The 19200-nt window shown below is 33.8% G+C and overlaps 1 protein-coding gene across 1 annotated transcript in view; it reads left to right on the top strand.

Annotated features, from left to right (window-relative positions):
* Nucleotides 1-13352: 13352 nt before the first annotated feature.
* LOC107015514 (probable prefoldin subunit 3) overlaps nucleotides 13353-19200 on the top strand; it is a gene marked incomplete at its 5' end in the record, with an annotated part of 34989 nt that continues 29141 nt past the window's right edge. The window contains one exon of the mRNA XM_027912233.1: nucleotides 13353-13384. Coding sequence (XP_027768034.1) covers nucleotides 13353-13384 — 32 coding nt within the window. The remainder of the gene's footprint in view (nucleotides 13385-19200) is intronic.

The raw sequence follows: 19200 nt of genomic DNA, 5'->3' as shown, positions 1-19200 counted from the left end.
TTTGGTCTAGGATTTCCTGAGATGTTTGTGCAATGGATAATGAAATGTGTCAAAACAGTGAACTACTCCATAGTAGTTAATGGACAGATTTCTCAAAGTTTTGAAGCAGCTAAAGGATTGAGACAAGGAGATCCAATGTCTCCTTTCCTATTTGCTATAGCTATGGAGTATCTTAGTAGGCTTCTTAAGGGGCTAAAAGATGATAGACAGTTCAAGTATCATCCTATGTGTTCTAAACTTGATATCACTCACTCATGTTTTGCAGATGATCTGTTACTGTTTGGTAGAGGAGATCTTGAATCTGTTAAAGCTATCCAACTGTGTTTCTCTCAATTTTCTTAAGCTTCAGGGTTACAAGCTAATCTCAATAAAAGCTCAATATATTGTGGAGGGGTTCAGATGGAAGTGAGGCAGCAGATTGTTCAGCAACTAGGATATAACATGGAGAACTGCCTTTCAAATATTTGGGAGAGCCATTATCAACCAAGAAAATGTCAGTGTTGCAATGGTATCCTCTCATTGAGAAAAAAATGGCAAGAATCAACTCATGGAAATCTAGGAAACTATCTTATGTAGGTAGAACTTAACTTGTTCAAACAGTAATATTTGGTGTTCAATCTTATTGGGCTCAATTGTTCATCTTTCCCAGCTAAGATAATCAAGTTAATTGAGAGTTTGTGTAGAAGTTATCTATGGTCAGGAGTAGGGCATGTACTAAGAAAGCTCTAATAGCATGGGAAAGAGTTTGCAGGCCTAAAAATGAAGGAGGTATGGGGCTGATAAACATGCAAGTGTGGAATAGAGCAGCAATAGCCAAGCTTTGTTGGGACTTAGCAAAAAAAGAAGACAAGCTATGGATCAAATGGATACATGCATATTACTTAAAAGGGCAGAATGAATGGCAGAAGAGAGATCAAGCAAGTTGGATGATCAGGAAAGTAATGAATGCTAAACAAATAGTGGATCAGATTCAACCAAAGCAGGGAAAAGGGATGATCAAACAAATCTATGATTATTTGAGAGGGGATAAAACTAAACCTGAATGGAGATGTCTAATGTTTAAAAATGCAGCCAGGCCAAAAGCTACCTTTACTCTATGGATTTTGTTGAATAGGAAGCTAGCAACAGTGGATAGACTTGCTAAATGGGGAATGACACTTGATAAAACTTGTGTTCTGTGTAAAAATGTAGATGAAAGTATGGAGCATATGTTCTTTCAATGTCACTATGCTGGAGAGGTTTGGGAGAGACTATTAAAGTGGATTGGTAATCACAGCAACAGACCATGGAGATGGACAAAATTTATACAATGGAGTATTCAAAATGGAAAAGGGAAGACTACAAGAGCACAACTATTCAAGATGATACTTGCTGAAGGAGTTTATGGATTGTGGAATGAGAGAAACAAGAGAATTTTTGAAGACAAGAGTTGCTTGATAGATGAAGTAGTTAAGAAGATAGCCTATGTAACTATTGCTAGATCTTCTACTAGTATTAAAAATATTGTTATTCATAGGAAGATTTGAGTTATAGTTAGTAGTGTAGGTGTTAAAGTGATGTTTAGTAAGGTTAAGCATGCTGTGTTAGCTGCTTGTTTTGTATTGTTTTGGCTCGGTAATTAATAAAATTAGTTACCAAAAAAAAAAGACGTCAAAATCTGTATAATTAAGTTGTGCATTTAGATTTTAATATTTGACTTTAAAGACATGTTTTAAATATTAGGATGTACTATTAAGATCGAATTACTATATAGTTAAGATTATTTTTACATATGAATGTATAAATTTATTTTTATCCAAAATTAATGAATATAAATTTATTAAAATGTGAAATTCATCTAATACTATATCAACAAAATATTATTATGTTAAAGAAAATATGAAGTATAAATAATAAATTCAAATCATTATAATCAAATTACTATATTACCTCTTTTATAATTGTTTGATGAAATCACTTGTTAAAGTTTCAAACTTTAACTTATCAACATAGTTACTAATTGTGTCTATTTGTCATGATTTAAGATTTATGTTGTTTTATAACTTGAATACTTTAAACGTAGTCTATGTTATAAATGACAGAACTCAAGTTTCTTAATGATGAGAGTGAGTTGGTTGGATGGTAAGCACCCCTCACTTCCAAGTTCCAACCCAAAGGCTGCGAGTTCGAGTCACCAAGGGAGCAAAAGGATAGGGGTTGCGAGTTTGAATTACTAAGGGAGTAAAAGGGGTGGGAGCTCCTAGGGAGGATTAAAAAAAAATAAAAAATGGAGAAAACCCTTTCAAAAGAATTAAATTAGATATTGAGACTATATTATGTGGGTTATAAACCCTTGTAGAGTGTAGTTATTAATATTCTATAATTATATTTAAAGGGTAACGAATTACCACAAATTGATTTTAAAAATCACCACAAATTGCAATTCATTTTATGGCGGACGTAATAGAGGTTCTATTAAACCATCACAAATATGCTCGTGGCATAGGTAATTGTGGCAGTTTCTAAAACCGCCTCAATTAATTTTGTGTGGGTCAAAACTCCCACAAGTCGATAAAAAAAATCTCCACAAAAATGACCCTTTTTGTAGTGACATTGGTGTTTCTGTATCTTTTGAATCAAATTTAGTAGAAGTTCCTAATAATATTTGGTGGCTTGATTCTGGTGCAACTACTATGAATTCACTATACGACCCAAACTACAAATCCAAATAGGAATTTCTTCTTCATGTAAAATCATATGAAGGCCCGAATTGAAGGCATAGAGACTTATCGGTTGACCATGGAGATTGTACATCACTTGATCTATTACAGTCTCTTTATATTTTTTCAGTTCCTAGGAGTTTGATTTTTCTTTCAAGACTTTATGTCTCTTGATTCGATTTTAAGTTTGGACATTAATGTTTCAATTTATATAAGAATATTATTTTTTATGATTCTGGTGTTCTTATTGATGGTTTATATAGATTGAAACTCTATTATAGTTTTTCTGAATTCCTATGTACTATTCATGAAAATATTGAAGTTAAACGTAGTTCACTAAATAAAAGTTTTGCTTAATTGTGGCAAAATGTTTGGGTCATGTATCTAAAGAACAATTAAAAATATTAGTTCAAGAATGAAATTCTTTTGAATTTTGAACTTTACTGATCTTGATATATATTTGGACTGCATAAAAGGTAACAAACCAAACATACCAAGAAAGTCTTTGTTTTAGGTGGTGAAACAACATTTTATCACCTTTATCTATGATTTTTCACATTATGGATTTACTTATTTGTTGAAAGAAAAATCTCAACCTCAAAATGTGTATTATAATGGGTTGAAAGACAGTTAGATAGGAAAGTAAAATCATTAGGTTAGATAGAGATGGTGCATATTGTGGAATATAATGAATCAGGACAATGTTCAGGTCCATTTGCAAATTTCCTTGCAGAACATCACATATATGCACTGTATACTATGCTAGGAACACCTCAACAAAATAGTGTTACAGAAAGGCAAAATCGAACACTTATGGGCATGGTTAGGAGTATGATGAGTAATTCCTCATTGCCCAATCATTGTGGATGTATGCTCTTAAAATCGTTGAATATTTATTAAACAAGATTTCTAGTAAGGCAGTTCCAAGGACCCTTTTTGAACTGTGGACGGGAAGGAAGCCTGGTTTAAGACACCTGCATGTTTGGTGTTGTCAAGTAAAAGCTATAGTTTCTAATCCACATGAGAAGAAATTAAATTTTCGAACTGTAAGCGATTACTTTATTGGCTATTCAAATAAATATAAAGGGTATAAATTTTACTGTCAAATCATTGTTCGAAATCCGTAGTGCAAATTCATTGAGAATTGTGAAGTTAGTGGGAGTGTTGAACGACAGAGTGTGTAAATCAATGAGGTAAGGGTAAATATTTCATTACCAATGAATGTACCTGCTTCCACACAAATAACAAATGTTTTTTCTCTTGTTGAAGAACACTTTTACAATATTAAAAAATATTTTGGTGAAACACTTCAAGAAGGAACTAACTCACAAGTATCTGAACAATAAATCACAAACAGTGCTATTAGGAAAGTCTCAAATAGAAAGAAAATTGGTCATTTTAGATGATTATGTGATTTTATTTGCAAGAGTCAGATTTTAATATTGAAATTAATAAAGATCTGGTTTTATTTTCACAAACCATAAAAAGCACGGAGTCTAATAAATGGATTGATGCCATTAATGGACAATTAAAATCCATGAAATACAATAAAGTTTGGAGTCTTGTTCAATTACCAGAAAGTTTTAAAAGAATCAAGTATAGATGGGTCTTCAAGACCAAACACCTATCTAATGGTAACATTGATTGATATAAAGCCAAACTTGTTTCCAACGGATACATTCAAAAAGGAGGCATTGGTTATAAAGAGACCTTTTCATCAGTCTTAAAGGAAGAATCATTAAGAATTGTCTTAGTTTTGTTATCTCATTATGATTTAAAGTTATATCAAATGAATGTGAAAACAGTCTTTTTTAATGAAACTTCGAGGAGGATGTTTATATGGACCAATCTGAGGGTTTCGGAATTAAAATAAAAGATCGAATGGTGTGTAATCTGAAAAAGTCAATATATTGACTCAAACAAGCCTCACAAAAAGGGGATATAAAGTTTAATGATATCATAACATCCTTTAGATTTAAGGAGATTACCGTTGATCGGTGTATATACCAAAAAATCAGTGGGAGTAAGTTCATATTTTTAGTCATGCATGTTGATGACATTTTACTTGTTGTTAGTGATTTAGGCATATTGCGCGAGACGAAAAACTTTCTCTCTATAAACTTTGAAATGAAAGATATGGGTGAGGCATCCTATGTGATAGGGATGGAAATATTTCATGATAGATCACAAGAATTATTGAGATTGTCTCAAAAACAGAGGCTATATCGAAAGAGTTCTACAGAGATGTAGAACAAATTTAATCTCATACAATGCCCAAAAAAAGATATAGAACGAAAAGAAATGAAAACAATTATTTATCTTCTATTGTTGAAAGTTTGATGTATGGTCAAAGTTACACAAGACAGGATAGTAATTTTGCGATCGAAATGCTAGGAAGATATCAAGTAACCCTGTAATTGACACTGAAAAGTTGCAAAGAAAGTTTGTAGCATGTTATGAAGTTATAATTCATGATGGAGTTGTCGACACCATTATCAAGTCACTGAAAAATTATTGTGATAATATTGTAGAAGTATTCTTCTACAAAAGTGATAAGTACTCTAAATATGTCAAACATATGGAATTAAAGTGTGCTTAATTGTCAATGAAGAAGTTTAGAAACAAAACGTATTACTCGAGAATATTAAAACTGATCTCATGATTGCGGATTCATTAATAAAAGGCTTACAACCAAAGACATTTAAAGAACATGTTTACAGAATGGGTCTTGGTTGTACTTATGATTGATACATTTATAATTTTTTACACTCTGAGCTCAATTGTGCATATCTGATATACATTAATGAATTTCTTGTTTCACATAATGGTGTACACATGATTGTGAGATATTACAAGATAAGTCTCTGTGAGACATTATTATGGATCATAATGTTATATGTTTTATAGCTTATGATCCTATGATGAGTTGCTAATGTAGTAGTATATGAAAAGAAGTATGTAGTTTAAAATTTTTGGACAACCGTCATAATTCGTATTAGTAGTTTGTTATATTGTGGTATGTATGATGGATATCATTGAAGAGATTTATTGTATGCGCAACTAATGTTCACGAAATATTAATGGTATATGGTCATTGGGATAAGTGAAAGAATAAAAGAATTATTAATTATTTCTTGCTTATAACTCAAGTTTACTTGTAACTCAAGTCATATCATAAATAATATTCAACGAATAATACATTTAGTCCATACATTGGTTATTTGATGGAAGTACCAAATTCAATCTTAATCTCTATAAATTGCCCCCCCCCCCCCTCCACCTATTAGGGTTATCACATATTCTCTACAATAGTTTCATCACTGATGGTTATGGTAACCTAAGGCTAGGGCAAGGAGGTAGAGACCAATTTACGACTAACACTCCTGCTTTTCTCTGTGATGATGTCTTCAGCATCAGGTATGTGTCCCTAATGATCTCTATGTAAGATTATCGTGTTTAAGATCCTGATATGTATTAAAGTATTTAATTTTGCAGCAAGTATATTAATGTAAATAACATGCAAGTACATCAATTTAAATAACGTTCTGTTCATGCATGCTACATCATTATATGTAAATACAATCAAATAATTGTCATGGAACCTCTATGATAAGCAATGAAATATCAATCGAGACTGACGGTGATGAATGCTCAAATGATTGATCCTTTATAGCCTATATCACTAAAATCCGCAAAACAAAGGTGAAGTTATTGTGGTTCAGCTACACATAAATGTATATGATCGCTCACGCAGTATAATGATAAGACAAGAGTGGTGTACTCATAAGGACTTAATGTTAACTTATACTATTTAAACTTTTATGAATTCTTTATTTAAGAAGATTTCCATTATTAATTTTGATTGTATCTTTATTGCTAATCACAACTAATAAATAATGCACGAAAAATTATTGGTAGAATAAGTAAGGATTTATTAATAAGATGAGGATATTCAAAGGTTATGGAAATTTCATAAATCTCAATAGTTTCCCGATTAATTGATCACAAGATTACATCTAGGTCACAAATTGATAAGATTTATTCTCCTCCAATTTCTTGTTGAACGATATATAACAGACCTAGATACAACTTAATCTAACTCTTTTATCTTTACTCGTTTGGGGTGGTCTCCTTTTTGTTAGGAAAAATTACTTATATACACATATTTACTTACTTTAATATCCATTTATCCCTATATTTTTTAAAAATTAAAAAATTCCTTAATTTCCCCAATTCGTAAAATCTTCCAGACACATAAATATTTCACTACTATTTTCAGCCTACACCCACCTTTTCCTCTCCCCATTTCACTCCTTCATTTTATACCTAAATTCTCTCCACTACTTTAGCAGTTACAAATTTCAAAGTCCTTTTGATTTTTAGAAGGTGTCTCTCTCAAGTTTATCAATTAATATATTTTTGAATTTCAAATCTTTTCTATTTTCAATTAATGATTTCAAATTATTCAAAGAGGTAAATTTCTTTCAATCACTTCAATTAGTGATTGATATACAACTAATAGAATGTACAAATAACAACTGTCTCATAACACTTTGTATATATTACCTTAATATATAATTCACTATATACATAACTTTTATTTGTATATAAATTACACTGCGTTATGTTCATGATGTTCTTCAGATTAATTTGTCCAGTTCTGATGAGGCAAATTCAATCTCCTTTGAATCAAAGTTTATGGCATTTCACTTACTTCCACCTTCAACAATCTTAGTGCCGCTAGATTTCGCGTTGTTGATGACTTTCTGAATTGTCATTAGGTCATTTTTTGTTGTTGTTGAATCTCAATTCAACATATTATTCAACTTGAACTTGTTTATGTTTTGCCATAAACCGCACGTTAACCCCAAAATCCTGAGTTGACCCAATTGAAAATGAAGGTGGATTATCAACAACATTGACATGCAATGACATATCTCTCTAATCCTCATAGATGGAGAGGAATCATCCATTCTGATTTTGCAAGACTTGTAATCTTATAAGTGATAAAGAATTTTTTTTTTAAAAAAATGAAAAAACTAATCAACATACTACAACACAATTGTTGAAGAAGAAATCAAGAAAAAGAATTATTGAAAGCCACGATTTGACGGTAACCTGCGAAAAAAAGTGAAAGTGCGGTTGGAGGGAGAATGTCAAAATTTTTCCAATTCGAAATTCAAATTAGAAGGAAAGAGTGATTTTAGGAGAAATATATGGAATGAGGATAAGAGAGATAAATTTGCTTTTGTATAAAATTGTATACAAAAATTATGGATGACTATTTTTATTCGGTATACAAATAGGTAGTGGGTCCAATTGATATAACAAAAAAATTGAAATTGTATTTATTAACAGTAAATAAATTAAACTATATCCTTATTGACTAATTACTTAGAGATGTTTGTCATCCAACATAATTTTCCCATAATATTGTCAATATTTAATAAGTTGTCATATTTATATCTCATCTCTCTCAGACAATCAATAAGATGAAGTTGAAAATAGAAGATCTTATCCACCCAATACTATTGCACAATTTTCATCTGAAAATAAATACTCTCTCCGTTTCACAAAAAAAGACCTGATTTGACTTGATACAGAGTTTAAGAATATAAAGAAGACTTTTTAATCTTATGGTTCTAAATTAGTTGTAACACCCCGTAGCCAAAACAGACCAAAAACTAGCTTTACAAAAAAAAATCTTCAGGTGCAACCAACGGTGGCATCGACGGATCGTAGCCTGACCTACGGTCCGTCCTGCACAACCGTCGATAGGATCAGAAACTTCCAAAAATTTCAGCCCAGAAAAATTGGTTAAGTCTTGGATGACGGATGGACTTACGGTCCGTAGGTCAAATGACGGTCCGTAGTCCGTGACCGTCGATCAAGACTCCCCAGAAAAATTGGTTAAGTCTTGGACGACGGACGGACTTACGATCCATAGGTCAGACGACTGTCAGTAGTCCGTGATCGTCGATCAAGACTCCCAAGAAAAATTGGTTAAGTCTTGGACGACGGAGGAACTTACAGTCTGTAGGTCATACGACAGTCCGTAGTCCGTGACCGTCGATCACGACTCCCTTCATACACTCTCTGACAAGAGCTACGGATGACCAGCACGGTCCGTAGGTTTGACTGTAGGTGGAAAATTTGCAGACACTTAAGGGGAAATGCAGTTGGGTCAACTTTAAATGGTCATAACTCTTAGCAAAAATTGAATTAGGTATCCCATGACCTACCCATAGATATATCGTTGAATTATCTTTTCATATCTACAGACCTTGCTAAAATCAGACCTTCGATTAAAATGTTATGCTCATTTTAGTAAAGGCTTGTCGAATAGCCCAATCGACGGACCCAACGACGGGGCGCCGGTCAGACGACGGACGTCAGTCCTGGCCGTCGTTTGGTCCGGCAACAACTTATGCAGGGGTCTTTTGGTCTTTTCCCACTTTGTTTAAACCTTAAGTTACGTTGTTTTGACCCGAAATAATTAGATTTTAGTCAGTTTAAGCCTAGAAACATAATTTAAACATATCTAAGTCAAAAGATAGAAATTAGAAGCAAGAAAGGAGGAAAAGCTCAAGAATCCTAGTTCAAGAACGCAACAAGTTCCAGCAGTTCCAGCCTCGAAACCTAAGTATTTTTCCGTGGATTTCATCATCAGGAATGTGGGATTTCACTAGTGGGTTCCTTTCACCCATTGGGTCCTTAGTTTTCAGTCAGATTCTTGATTTTCATATCATGATTAGTTTAGGGTTTCTAGAAATTCAAGAGAACTTCATGAATTTATTAGTTTTATGTTCCAAATCAAATTATCATGTTATTATTCAGTTTATTGCATGAATTTCAGAATCCTAGCTTTGTATTTCTTTAGTTCTTGAATTACACATGCTAGGTCAGATATTTCAGACATTTCAGATATACATGCCTCAGTTATAAAATGCATAATTACCAGATTAATTGTTGCATTCTCAATTTGCATGTTCAGTTTCGAGCTATCCAGTATTCACAGAAACTCAGACATAATCAGTTAATTTAAAGAATTCATTGGGAGTAGCATAATACCGAGTTGGAGTAGGGTTTAGCGTACCAAATTAGTCCCAAAAATACTAGCCAAGTAGGTTGTAAGTCCCCTCTGTGGGCAATCAGTTTAGTGATCACGCCAGCATGCCTTTATACCTTCGCAGAGTATATTGGGTCCTCTTAATGGGGCGTATACATCGGACTCCACATTTAGCTCATGTGATTTTATTATCGGTTATTAGTAGCTCCCACAGATCAGTCAGACTCTCTGCATTGACCATTTATCAGTATATTCAGTATTCAGTTTCAGAATGTTATAAATTGGTCATTGCATTCAGTTAGCTTAGAATTCCGTTTATCATGTCATATTATTATACTTGCTTTTATGTTTGTTCAGTTATGTTTTATTTCAGCTTTACTCTATCTTACATGCTCAATACCTTTCAAGTACTGACGCATATGTGCGCTACATCTTCTCGTGATGTAGGCTCAGGTTCTCAGCATTCAGATCACGCATAGATCAATTTTCGATCTGCAGTTCAGCAGATTCAGTGGTGAGTCCTCATTCTCCGAGGACAACAATCATGAGTGTCATTTCAGTCTTTAGTCATTTAGTTTCATTTTTTGCTAGATTTTGCTGGGGCTTGTCCCAGTATTTCTAGTCTAGTTAGAGACTTATTTCAGACATAATTAGATTCAGCTTAGTATTGAGTTAATATTTCCTTTGTATTAAACTCATTGTTTTCAAATATCTCAGTTATAGAATATGGGTATTCTCCATCTTTTCAGATTTAATTATGATTTAGCTTCCGCATCAGTTTATTATCTTTAGTATGCTCATGGTCATGCCAGCACGGTTAGCTTGGGATCACTTGTGGTCCCAGATTCCGTGTCCGCGTCTTGGGGGTTGCTCGGGGCGTGACAAAAGTTAAGTCAAATGTACAAAATTGCCCTTTAATCTTGTGGCCTTAAACATGCTACGTGGAAAGTTAAATAATAATGTTACCAAAAAAAAGAAAGAGATCATCCTTTTTTAAACAGACTAAAAAGAAAAGGAAGTCATTTTTTTAAACAGGGGAGTAATTAAGAACCACCATAAAATGAAAATAAATTTTAAAAATATAACGGAAAAAATCCTCAACATAGGGGAGTATTCAAAGTTGATAATCTATTATAGCATAAGTCTCTGCCAATGAACACTATACATACTCCACCTCAAAGTAATGATCGATTGATATGGCCAAACAAATTATAACACAATTATTAAGAGTTTCATTATCAACATTTATAATCACATTAAAAAAACTCAAACAATTAATTAATCACAATTTTTTCATGCAATTATAGTTCAAATTTTCAAATCAAATCCAGATGGAAAAAAATATAAATGTATGATTGATTCAAGACAGTAAGAAAGATTATACCAATATGTGTGATAATTTCCCTTCAAGAAATAATAAAATTACTAAAATCAAAACTTCATAATTCTGAAGAGTTACAAATTCAAACTCAAAGGCTTTATCCTGAGAAATAGATCTTCAAACTCCTCTATATTTATGAGCATGTCAATTGTTTTATAAAGAATGAAATAGTCAACTTTATATGAACACATTAAACTCAAATGCACTACTACCAATCGAAAAAGTAAAAACAAAACTGTGACCAAATAACAAATCACCCAAAGTAAAAAATAAAAGAACGATATTCATCAAAAAATAATCAACACTATATACATCAAAAACAGTTACACATAGTAACGTACTTTTATTTTGATATTCTTTTACTATTGAATTAAGTTAGGTGTACCTGATGTATAGCAATTTCTCTGAGAAATTGAGAGGTTTCTAGATATGAAGTTTCATTAACTTTACTTTCTCCTCAAAGTAAATCAAATAACCACATGTCAAAGTAATAATCGACAAAAGAAATACTAAAAATTTCAATAACCAAGAATAAAGGGAAAAACAATTATTGAAAGAATAAGTTGTAAATAAGGAAAGATGGAGAGAATGAAGAGAGCAAAAGGACCAGCAACCTTTGAAAACAATTCATGAAGCATGAATTCAGTGCATGCAACAATACTACAACCCAATCAATAAATAAAGCAGTAAAAACTAAATTAAAATCAAGCTAATCGACAGGAGGAGATCTAAGAAAACAAATGTAAGCATGAACAAATAGAATAACTTGAAGAAGGAACTGATTAAGAAATCAAAGTAGAAATTTAGTGCTTTACCGTGGTCGCCATGGAGGAACTGATTAGGCAAGAGAGAGGAACGTAGAAGAAAAAAGAAATATTATTGTCTCTACCAAAAATAAATTAAATATTGAAGAATACATAGCTCCATGAATCCTTTTTCAAAAATAGAGAGTTGGAGAAGAGATAATATTTTGAGTTAGTATAAATGGTTCAAACTTAAAAAGGGAAAAAGCGGCTTTGTGGGTGATTTCTGGATGGATTCGACGGTAGTTATCCGTGATTTAAGGTCGCATCAACGGAGATATGAATAACTAATTGACTAGTATTTTTTTCTTAGACAGAAAGGCGGAGGCTTCATTTCAGACGGAGATCATGCCAAGATAATCATGGTAAGATAATTCATAACTTAATTTACTATTTTACCTCAAAATAATTATATTAATCTACTGATCGTCTTTGTATTCATATTTCTATATGGTAGAAAAAAATACTATAAATAAAAAAGAAATAGATTTATGATAATTTTTTATCCTCATATTCAACACAAGTTGCTACCAACATTAACGTTTGGCAAATTTAAAAGAAGTATGTGTCATTTTCTCGACATTATGACTTCAGTCGGTCAGCCCGTAAGTAGGCGGTATTATGTAGAATAATTTATGAATTAAAATTTAATTTAACTAATATATAGTTTGGTTATTTCATTTGATTTAATCAATGGAATGCTTATCCATCATATGAGGTATGATCTTATCACTTGGAAATGGAGAAATAACTAATTCAAGATTTGTTAAACCTCGGATAAGATCCCTAAATGACTAAATTAACCCAATATTTTTTTTTTTTTTTGTAAAATTTCTTTTGTAATTTAATTTCCTTTTTATTTATATTAGAGTGGTTATAAATGTTATTTTTTAATTCTCCAAATTCGTTTGGTGTAATTTAATGGTTTTACTAATATTTTTTCTTGATTTTTTTTATATTCAAGATAATTTGTCAATTACCCACTTGAACTATTGTTTTAAAAATAAAAATAAGCTTTAGGTATTAACAATTTAAGTAGTCTTAAATCTATATTAAGTTTAAAATATATACTTAACCCACAAAAAATTAGAAATCTATTGTGCCATCACTGATCTTCTTAATGGTACATCATACCTTAAAATTAATAACAATTATATATATATGTATTTGATTTAACTAACTAAATGAAATAAATAATTCTTTTAAAAAATTATGCGATCCGACGATTATCTATTTTGACCCAATTACATGAAATAAACACTCATAATAACATAACGATATAATAGAAAAGAATTATTTTTAGACTTATAAATTAAATACAAAATTAAGTGAAAAATAGTGAACCAAACGCTTAACAAAAAATAATTGCTTCACTATTAATCCATGCATTATTAATCGACGTCAACTCTGCTCTTGCCTTTCTCCAAGAAAGGTCTTTCTCTTACCCGTGTGACTATGATCTCTTTCGTAACTAATGCTATTGTTTTTTATTACTTGATATCAACTGAAGGTCAGTGACTCGTGTACTGTAGAATTTTAGGTTTAGTTTATGATGTTTCTGTTGGTCTATTTGGTGTTGTTTACTTCAGGTTGCTTAATTAGGAGTTATTATCTTCTATGATGTTAAAGTTTCAATCTTTAGGGATGTTATGATTGCTTGGGAATATATGTTGTTTACACAAGTTTTGTGTGCTGGAGAGTTTTCGCATGAGTATCTAAGTTTCTTTGTTTTTGTTTTGTCTGTTTACTTCAGGTTTTGCTTAATTAGACATTAGTTGTATTCTACCATGTGAGAGTTCCATTCTTTAGGGATTTTTTAATTGTTGGGATACTTTTAACTTGTGTTTGAGCAAAGTTGGCTGGGTCTATGTTGAGTTTTGGCTTCAATTGATGAGGTTCTTGGTTTTGTTTTGTATTAATTTCTTCAGGTTTCCTTAATTATAAGTTAGTTTTTTGCTATATGTCACGATTTGAGCTAGAACTGAGCTCAATCCATGAGTAATTCCGCAGAATAGAGAGAAGACAAGGAAGAAAAGAAGAGAATGTAGGAAGAAGATTGATATTCATCTATTCGATAAAATAAATGATGAAATGCAGTACAAACAACTAATAAGGACACTGTCCAGCTAATGTGTGGGGGACATGTGGAATGCTTTTGCTAGGTAGCAGAAATCACAAAGGACTACTAGTGCAATTACATGAAAATCATATTCTGGAAATACAGAAGGGCTAAAACATATTAATGTAAACTACTTAGGCGAAGTGTCTTGAGCCTTTCCTTCTCTTGAGCTCAAACTTGGTTCCTGGTATTCTCATATCATGACATTCCACCCCCCTTAAAGTCCTTCCTCAAGGATCACCAATTCAGAATCTCAGATAGCTGGAAGAAGTAATCTTCCCCTTTGTTGCTCGGACTCTTCACAAATGCCAACGGGTGCGTGTCGGATTCGCCAAAAGTAGTGTATTTTTGGAGAATCTGATATGGGTGCGGTATCAAAAGTGGAGAGTCAGCACAACTAAGATCTTCCCAAGTTGCCCTCTCTGTGAGCAAATTAGCCTACTAGGCTACTACACTATAACACTTGAGACACTGCTGCATTTCCTTTCTGCACAACTATACTATCTAATATGGCTACTTATTCAGGGGCTGTCCATATGCTGAGCATAAAGGAGGATCAAGAGCAGGGATCACATGAGCACCGGTCTTTTTATTCAACCAGAAATATGGAACACAATTCTTGCTGATGAGGGATATCTCAATTCATAAGCTACAACACTTCCTGATCACTAGATAAGGGCCATAGTAAAGTCAGTTTGAGGTTGCTCCTCAATGCAACAATAATCTGCCTGTAATTTCATTAAACGCAGTCTCCAGTTTCAAATTCTCTTAGTCCTGTTCTTATCAGCATAGAACTTCATTCTGTGCTAAGCTTACTTTGAGTGCCTTAGCCATAATCTTTCTTTCTTGGAGCCACTAGTCCACCTTAGTTCCTAAAATAGAGACACCAACTCAAATGGCAATTGTGGAGGATCATAGCCATGCATCACTTTGAGTGGAGACTTAATGGCAATATGATTATTGGAATTATAACAAAACACAGTTCAGTGGAAGCCATTTGTGCCAATCATTTGGCTTATGACTGCATATGCATCTCAAGTAGTTTTCTGGACATTTATTTACCCTCAGTCTGGCCATCAGTTGGGGATGGTAAGCAGAGTTGAATTTCAATTCACTCTTAAGGTCCTTGAACAGTTCCTTCCAGAATTGGTTTAGAAACACTTTGTATCTGTCACTATTTCACTAACTATACTTTGTGGTAGACCATGCAGTTCGTACACATTCTTCGTATATATTTTAGCAATTTGAACATCATTTAGAAGATGTGCTTGAGACAAGAAGTGAGTATTCTTACTGAATCTCTCCACAATGACAAAGATATATTCTTGCCTTCAGAATTAGGGAGGTCTTTAATAAAATCCATGGTCATGTGCTCTGATGCTTTGTCTGGTACATGAACTGGTAGCAACAACCCTGGACAAGTCTCTTAATTCATCCTTGCATCTTTGGCAAATGTCAGACTGTAGCACCACTTTCTTGATGTCAGCTAGACATTGTTGACCAGTGAAAACAGCTTTAATACTCTGCATTGTGGCGGATATCCCTGAATGACCAACGAGTCTAGAAGAAAGAATATGAAGCACCGGCTGTTGTCTCAGGTCAGTCTGACTTCCCTCCCAAATCCTGCCTATGTATTTAAGTGCCCTGACTCACGGCAACATCAGTAACTGTAGTGAGATCAATCACTGCTTGAGCTATTAGTGGAGTCACTTCTGCATCATTTTCATAACTCCTGCACACTTCCTCCGTTAGGCTGTATTTGAGAGATTAAACAACAGGAACTTGAGTCATCTTGTACCCTTGATAAAGCATCAACTATAGTGTTTCTAACACCCTTCTTGTAGTGAAACTCATAACTTGAGACCATCAATTTTGACTGTCCCTTATGCTGCAATGAAGTGGTGTCTTTTGTTCTTGCAAGAACTTGAGAATAAATGATCAGTCTTACTAATGAAATGGTGAGGATGGAGGTTGTGTCTCCTCTATTAACAAATAATATTTTTTATCCTTTAGGTTAAGGAGTTTGTTATTAATTCCTATTTTCTATCTATCTGTTGGTTCTTGTATTCTACTACTCATTGATTCATTTAAGACTTCCTATACTTTCCTGTATTTTAGTATTTTTATTGCTTTGTATCTTATCAGATTACAATATAACTTAGTGGGTTAGTATTTTTCAGTTCTATAGCCGCTCTATATAAAAAGCATGTTGTTCTTGAATAAAATCATCTTTCCTCTTTAACATCTCAAACCTTTATAATCTCCACTTGTCAATTGCCACCAATAATGCAATGAGTTCCTTCTCATATGCAGAAAGGCCTTGATGTTTTTTACTGAGTGATTGGCTAATATAGGCCAAGGGATGGCCCTCTTGAATGACTACAACTCCCATTTCGGTGCCACAGACATTAATTTCAACCAGAAAAAAGGGACATGCTGAACACCAACCTTTCCAACTAAATCCGAGGTGAGAACCCTTTAATTGATGATGTTTTCCCTCGTCAACAAGCGGTGGCTGACAGGGCCCCTGAAATAGCACATTTATAAGAGCTGCTTGAATATGGGTTATGTCAGCCTTTTTCATGTATTGCAATTGGCAGATTACGAAAGGCAAGCAAGGTCATTTATCTTATAGTTGGATGCACAAATCCCCTCTCCGCCTGAGAAATCCTTCTGCCCATATCCCATAGTGATGTGATTGAAAAGTTGGATCTACATTGGATCTCACACGAATCGCCCCATCTATCCTGCTAAGGTTATCCTCTTGGCCAATCCCAAAATATCAATAGTGGATGAAATGGAGGATCTCATCTAGAGTCTTAGTGTGATTAGAAGGTGCCACCAAAACTGAGAAGGCAATTTCTAAAGGGTGATTGTTAGACCAACTATGTTGTATGGGATGGAGTGTTGGCTAGTAAAGAACTCTAACGTACAAAAGATAAAGTTGCGGAAATGAGGATGCTGTGATGGATTTATGGCAATAATATGAAGGAAAGGATTAGAATCTGGACAAGGTAAACGTGGCTTTTGTATAGGATAATTTGCGGATAGTGAGGTTGAGATGGTTTGGGCATGTGAAGAGGAGATGTGCAAATGCCCTAATGTGGAGGTGTTAGAGATTGACTATGGTTATATGAAATGTAAGGGGACTGAATAATAAGGATGAGAGAAGACTAGTCAAAAGTGTTATGGGGGGATGGAATGCAGACATCATTTGTTTGCAAGAAACTAAGTTAGAGGGGGGATGTGATAGAGGAGATTAGGCAAATTTGGTGAGGGAGATGGGTTAAATATGCATGTCTGGAAGCTAGTGGGACTAGAGGGGGAATTTTAATGTTGTTGGACAGTAGAGTGTGGAGACCGGATTTCATACTTGCTTCAAAACTTAAGGCATTAAAAGAAAAGCTTAAGGTCTGGAGCAGGAGTGATCAAGCGAACCTGGGAGCTAAAAGGAGAAACTTACTCAAAGAGCTGTCTGTTTTTGACGAAGCTAGTAAGGGTAGAGCACTAACAGAGGACGAGGTAACAAGGAAGAACCCTAGATTACTAGAGTTCGAGGAATTGCTCAAATATGAAGAAATTTCATGGAGACAAAAATCAAGATCACTATGGTTAAAAGAGGGGGACAAGAACACAAGTTCTTCCACAAAATGGCCAATGCACACAAGAGGTACAACAACATTGATGAACTAGTGATCCAAGGAGAACTAACTCACGATCCTACAAAAATTGAAGGAGAGATAGTAGACTTCTGCAAGAAGCTATATATTGAGACTACTAAAGGAAGACCTTCCTATACTGATGCAAATTGCCCCGAGTTAACAGAGGAGGAAAAGGAGAATCTGCAGAGGAACTCTGAGGAGAGTGAAGTCCTAAAATATCTGAAAATGTGTGCAATTGATAAAGCACCTGGGCCTGATGGATTTACCACGGGTTTTTTCTTAAAATGTTGGGAGGTGGTAAAGGAGGACGTCATGAAAGCTTTCCAAAACTTCTATGAGCAGGAAGTGTTTGAAAGAAGTTTGAGCAACATTTAATAATCTCATCCCAAAGAAGAAGGGTGCTAAAGAATTGAGAGATTTCAGACTCATCAGCTTAATAGGCAGCGTCTATAAGCTTTTTGCTAAATTTCTGACAGAGAGAATGAAAGGGGTAATGGCTAAACTTGTGGATTCCCGACAAATGGCTTTTATCCAAGGAAGACAAATCATGGATGCAGTGTTGATAGCTAATGATGCAGTGGATTCCAGACAAAAGCAAAAGACAAAAGCAAATGAAACCAGGAATACGTTGTAAGCTAGACATGGAGAAAGCCTTTGACCATGTTAATTGGGAATATCTTTTGACCATAATGGGGAGATTGGTATTAAGGAGGAAGTGGATCCAATGGATCAGACATTGTATCACTACTGTGAGATTCTCAGTACTTATGAATGGATCCCCCATTGGTTTCTTTAGTGTAGAGAGGGGACTAAGGCAAGGAGACCCTTTGTCTCCTTTCCTTTTCCTACTTGCTATGGAACGACTGAACAATATGATCAAATTAGCTAAAATGAGGGGATGGCTGAGAGGTTTTGAAGTCAGTAGATCGGAAGTTGATAATGTGGAAATTACCCATCTATAATACGCGGGTGACACATTGATATTATGTGATGCTTGTTATTCTTACAATAACCTGTATTTATAAGGTTAATAAACAGAAACAGAAATAAGATGAAGCAGAAAAAATATAAAATACAAGAATTAATCCGAGTCCACAGAAACTACTGTGTGTCCTTAAGAAATTTAATCCCCCCACTGTACCCAAGGTTATGGATTAATTTCTCCCAAGATAAAACGGATTAAACCTGTTAAAGAAATAGCGTACCTCAAACTTCTTTAACTTCAACAAACTTAAGAACAGCAACAAGTCACACAGACTCAGTCGATCGACACTTTGATTTTATTTGAGAGAAAAATAAATGCAGAGAAGGAAAAAATTTTCAGTGTTTTTAAAAACTCAAAAATTGACTTCCTTTTATAGCCATTTTCAGCAAGGAACATGTCTGTTCAGTGAAATCTGTTCAGACCCATTTTATCCAGAAAGTTGTGTCTTTTGGAAAAAATAACAACTTTTCGGAAAATTGTGT

The sequence above is a fragment of the Solanum pennellii genome, chromosome 1 (genome assembly GCF_001406875.1).
Source record: "Solanum pennellii chromosome 1, SPENNV200".
Taxonomy (NCBI): Eukaryota; Viridiplantae; Streptophyta; class Magnoliopsida; order Solanales; family Solanaceae; genus Solanum; species Solanum pennellii.
This window is presented reverse-complemented; position numbering and strand designations above follow the sequence as displayed.